This window comes from Callospermophilus lateralis, unplaced genomic scaffold, assembly GCF_048772815.1.
Source record: "Callospermophilus lateralis isolate mCalLat2 unplaced genomic scaffold, mCalLat2.hap1 Scaffold_96, whole genome shotgun sequence".
Classification (NCBI taxonomy): Eukaryota; Metazoa; Chordata; class Mammalia; order Rodentia; family Sciuridae; genus Callospermophilus; species Callospermophilus lateralis.
The window spans coordinates 1,696,024-1,700,754 of NW_027517776.1; the positions used below are offsets into that span (position 1 = coordinate 1,696,024).

At 32.5% G+C, this 4,731-nt stretch overlaps 1 protein-coding gene across 1 annotated transcript; it reads right to left on the reverse strand.

Annotated features, from left to right (window-relative positions):
* Positions 1-490: 490 nt before the first annotated feature.
* LOC143386428 (coiled-coil domain-containing protein 34-like) lies at positions 491-4,011 on the reverse strand. Its single transcript, XM_077108591.1, has 3 exons — positions 3,877-4,011; positions 2,624-2,768; positions 491-645 (listed from the first exon to the last, which is right to left on the reverse strand). The coding sequence occupies exons 1-3, from the start codon at positions 4,009-4,011 to the stop codon at positions 491-493; spliced, it is 435 nt and encodes a 144-aa protein (XP_076964706.1).
* Between the last annotated feature and the right edge of the window lie 720 nt (positions 4,012-4,731).

The window sequence follows — 4,731 nt, forward strand, 5'->3', positions numbered from 1 at the left end:
TAAAAGCCATAAACAATGACTGTTTTTGATTATTCTTGGTTTCTAACCCATTTAGAAAAGCATGCAGTTTAGAAATGCATATTTGGACAAATTAATCTTAACGTTATGTTCTTAACATAAACATCAGAAAACAATTAGAGTATGAAATAATACAGGAAAAAATGGTTTTATGGTTATTACACTGTGGTTTTAATACAAGTTAAACAAAATTGTTAGATTTATCATGCAAAACAATATGCCAAGATCAATCTTAAAAGAAAAACCAAAACGTAAAAAATACCTTTCTCAATTAATCCTTCAGACTCCATACAAAATACAAAAATTAGTATGTCAATAATCACATCAAGTACTAACATGCTGATTGAGAAATTAAAAAATCTTTTTGATTTCAAAATTAAGTAGCTTTAGGTAAAAGCATAGTATTTTCCACATATACTATCTTTCCATTTGCACAGAGTTCCAAGGCAAAGATTGCTTCTGGCTTTATGAATTACCAGAGATGACCTGTGTGGCTCTCTATCACAGGTGTTTTATTCTTCTTTCCTGATAGATTGTTAGCTTCTTTGGGAGGTGGCATATGAATTGATTTCCATGGAATTGGATTACAAAAGGCTGGTTCTGGATAGGAAGTTCCACTGTAAAAACCTACAATCATTGAAAAATCACAACAAAACAAAACAACTAAACTTCTTGAGAAAAATTACTTATTTTAAAATTCCTAGAAAATGTTAAACTGTCAAAAAAGCAAACTATCACTGACACACCAAGCTAATCTGAATACATTTAAAAAACTAACACTTTCAAATATAGCAATGTAGTAAAAGATAATTCTGAGAAGCCAAACAATATTGTTGAAACATATAGAAAAATAATGCTGATAATGCAAATAATATTGTTAAAATCTATGCAAATAATAATACTTGCAAAGTTTTTACTATGGAATTAATTTCAGAACAAAAAAAATTAATAAAATCTTCATTTTCTTAACCCTGTCTAGGAAATGAGTTATTTGTGAACTATATTCCCCTTGTCAGAGAGTAAGATTTACAGAAAAAAATATTTTGCTTATACTGCTAAAGTGAATCAAGATTTTTGTTTAGAACCAGGGAATTTTGGTTTTCTGTTATTCAAGTTAATATGATTTCATAGAATCAGTGTGATCTTTTCACTAATTAGAGAGCATCTTTTGATGAACATACTGTTTAAAACTTGTGATGCCTGACAATAATAACTAAGTGGAGGAAGAACATTCTGTAAATTATCTTCAAATCCTTTGGTCATTATAGGCACACAAATTCCTTTATTTCATAATTCATAAAAATGATAGGATAAAAAATAAAGACTTAAGGGAAGTACAGCATGCAGACAAATATGTTGCTTATTAGAATGAAGAGAAGGGATGGGGATAGGAAAATAAAAGAGTGAAATGAATTCAAAATAATTTTCATATAATGTATGTAAATACACCATCATGTACATCCATAAGAATGGTATGTCCCATATTTGTATAGTTATATCAAAATGAATTCTACCTTCATGTATAAATAAGAGAACCAATAAAATAAAAAAGAATTAAACTCATTTAAAAAGAAAGTAATTTAATAAAATAGTCCATTGTTTTAGCAATTAATTTCTAGTCAATATGTATCTTCCCATCTAAAGTCTTAGCTTTACTCTCTAATCATTAGGTTAAAATCACTGCTTATTGACCTTTTTAAGCAAGAAAGAAAGAGATGGAGGCAGGGTGGCAGGGAGGAAGGTAGGGGTAGAAGGAGGAGGAGAAAGAGGATGAAGAAGCCATCCTCAGTAACTAAAATGGATTAATGGATATAATGAATGACCTCTATGACATGTAAGAGAGGCCTAATCCTGACAGCAGGAATGTGTCTTTCAGACCCTGGCAGCCCACTTTGACTGCATAATATGTCAACACACACTTCACCAAGATAGTCAAAACAAAGTCTGGAATATGTTCCATTGTGTGAACAAAACAGAATGGGAGTATTTTTAATAATAAATCATTTAAACAAGTGAAGGCAGCTGTCATCAAGGTATGAGCTTTCAACATAAAGCACAAAGAAAAGCATGCAATGCCATTTATCATCAGAAGAACCCTAAAGGCCAATTGGTTCTGTTTGATCATGTGCTATCTATATCCCACCCTGTAAAAAGAATGTGCCAAAGACACTGGAAGCTCTGCCTTAGAGAAGGTTAGAAAAAGGGTAGGCAAGATGAACCATTAAAAACACCCTGAGTAAGGCTTTTTCATCCAAGAATGTAAGAGCCCTAACAGGGATGCTAACAATTGAACCCAGGGCTGTATGCATGCTAAGGACATGCTCTGTGACTGAATGACAACTTCATCCCTGAGAATTTCATTTATTCCCTAATGTTAGAAATCATTGCTTAAAAGTATAAGTTTGAAGTTTTACAACCATTACATTTATATATCATTTATGGAGAATGAATAAATTCCTACAAACATAGTATAATTTTCTAAAAGATAGTAATTTGAAAGAAAAATAAATTTTATAAGTTTCTATTTCTGTGAAAAAGAAACAAAATGTATAAAATTTGCTTCTGCAAACCATACTTATGTAAGCCACATAACATTAAAACTAACCTGTAAGTTTTCCATTGGCATAACCATCGCTCTTTACAGCTGGACTAGGTTTACTTTTTGCATTTTCCAACCATTCCTTAAACTTTTTATCTGCTATTTCCTTTTTCTCTTGTAATTTGGCTTGCCATTGTTTCTTTTTTTTTTCCTTAAAATGACAAGACCAAAGCATTTCCAAAGATATTCTATAACTAAACATTCCATTCAAATTCTACTGAGTCTTTTCTTTTCTCCCAGTTGCTTCCTCTCTCAATGGCTTACTGGCCACAATATTTAATTGTATATCTATAATTTGAGAGTAAAATTGAACATGATCAGGGATGTGATATTAATGTGTCTTCCTCTAAACAATTTAAGATATCAAACCCAAGAAAAAGAAAGCAATCCGCCTTCCTTTTAAAGTAATTTATGACACAGTAATATGACTAGATAAAAGTATATTGAAAAATATTTAAAACAACTTACAACAATTTTGAATATGACTGAAAAATATATAGGCTTATTGAAATTACTCAATGTAAGAAAACCAAAAATACATATTCATTTTGAAGCTTAAAGACAGCATCATCTAAGTAAAGATATTTTCATATCTTTATGCTATGATACAGTCAATTTTCTAATCATATAGTGGTTTCTAAAATATACTTGGCACCTATGAATGCTGGGAGCCATCAGCCAAGTAGGTATGACAAATTCCTTGCCAGCTTACTCCCATGCTGTCTAGTGGAAGGACTTCTGAAAGGTGACCTTGCTCAAGGACCAGGGCAGGATCCGTGTTTAGGGTGTTTCCCCTTTAGAATAGGGCAGTTTAGCATAATAGGAGAGTAGGGTGTTCCCCCTTTAGAATAGGGCGGTTTAGCATAATAGGAGATTAGGGTGTTCCCCCTTTAGAATAGGGCAGTTTAGCATAATTGGAGATTAGGGTGTTCCCCTTTAGAATAGGGCGTATCCTGCTGCTGAGTTCCTCTTGAGTGCTTAGGGTCAGACAGTATATTTTGGGAGACAGAAGCCCATGTGGAGTGGATTTGGGCCGAGTAGTGGATTTGAGAGAGTGGAGGATTTGGGCAAAGTGGATTTGGGCAGAGAACGTGGATTCCCCAGAGCGTGTTTGTAGACGGCCGGTGTGAGTTCGGGAATAAAGAATTGATGTTTGAATCTACAAGCTGTGTGGAGACTCGTGATTTGTGCCCAGCCAGAGACTGCGGCATATGAAGACTAAAAACACATATTCTAACTGGCTGCTTTAATAAAAATACATTTTCTTTCTTTTTCTTCTCATATCCTTCAGCAATTTTTTTCTTTAACCATTCTTGATATTTTTCTTTGGCTTTTTCTTGCAAATGTTCTTTCCCTAGTTCTTTTGTTGCTTTCTCCTCCATTTCTTTATTCATTTTTTTGTTCTCTTTCTTTCCTTTTTTTAAATAAAAATAAAAATTTTAATTGAAATACCTGTAATTATTCTCACATAAGGAAAGATCATTATGTACAATAATTTTCTAAACTTTTATTATTCTTAAAATAAGTGGTATAACAGTGGTTGCCACAATGTAGTTTATGAGAATATATAACATACTCCAATTACCTGTTCAATGTCAATAACAGGTAGTTACTGCTTGGCTGTAAGTTTCATTAGGACACTGACAAAGATCTTGCTCACCAATATATACCTGTGACTGAGATAGTGCTGAGTAAATAATAGGTGCGCCATAAATATTCTTTAAATAAATTAGTGAATAAATATTACTATCTGTTAGACTGCTGAATCCTAGTATTTTTAATGGATGTTTAACTTCATGTACATAAACATTTCCTAGATAGACAACTTGTGAATACAAATACTTGGATAAGTATTCACCAAAAGTGAGTTACAGAGTTCAAATGAATAGTGCCTGCTGAAGATTGCATATAAGGACATAATGGGGCAAATCTTTAGGTATACTGTTTTATATAGATCAGAGGCTTGCAAACAAGGCTAAATGTCAAATTCAGCCCACAGGCCATCTTTATTTGTAAACAACATTTTATATAAGTATGGCCAACTCATTTCTCTTATATATTTGCATATGGTTTCTTTTATTCTACAATAGCAAAGTTGAATAGTTCACACACAG

Coding starts and splice junctions, on each gene's coding strand:
- LOC143386428 (XM_077108591.1), bottom strand. CDS start 4,011: ATGAATAAAGAAATGGAGGAGAAAGCAACAAAAGAACTAGGGAAAGAA. Junction 2,769..3,876: donor AGAAGAAAAAGAAAGAAAAT/GTATTTTTATTA, acceptor TGTCATTTTAAG/GAAAAAAAAAAGAAACAATG. Junction 646..2,623: donor TGCCAATGGAAAACTTACAG/GTTAGTTTTAAT, acceptor CAATGATTGTAG/GTTTTTACAGTGGAACTTCC.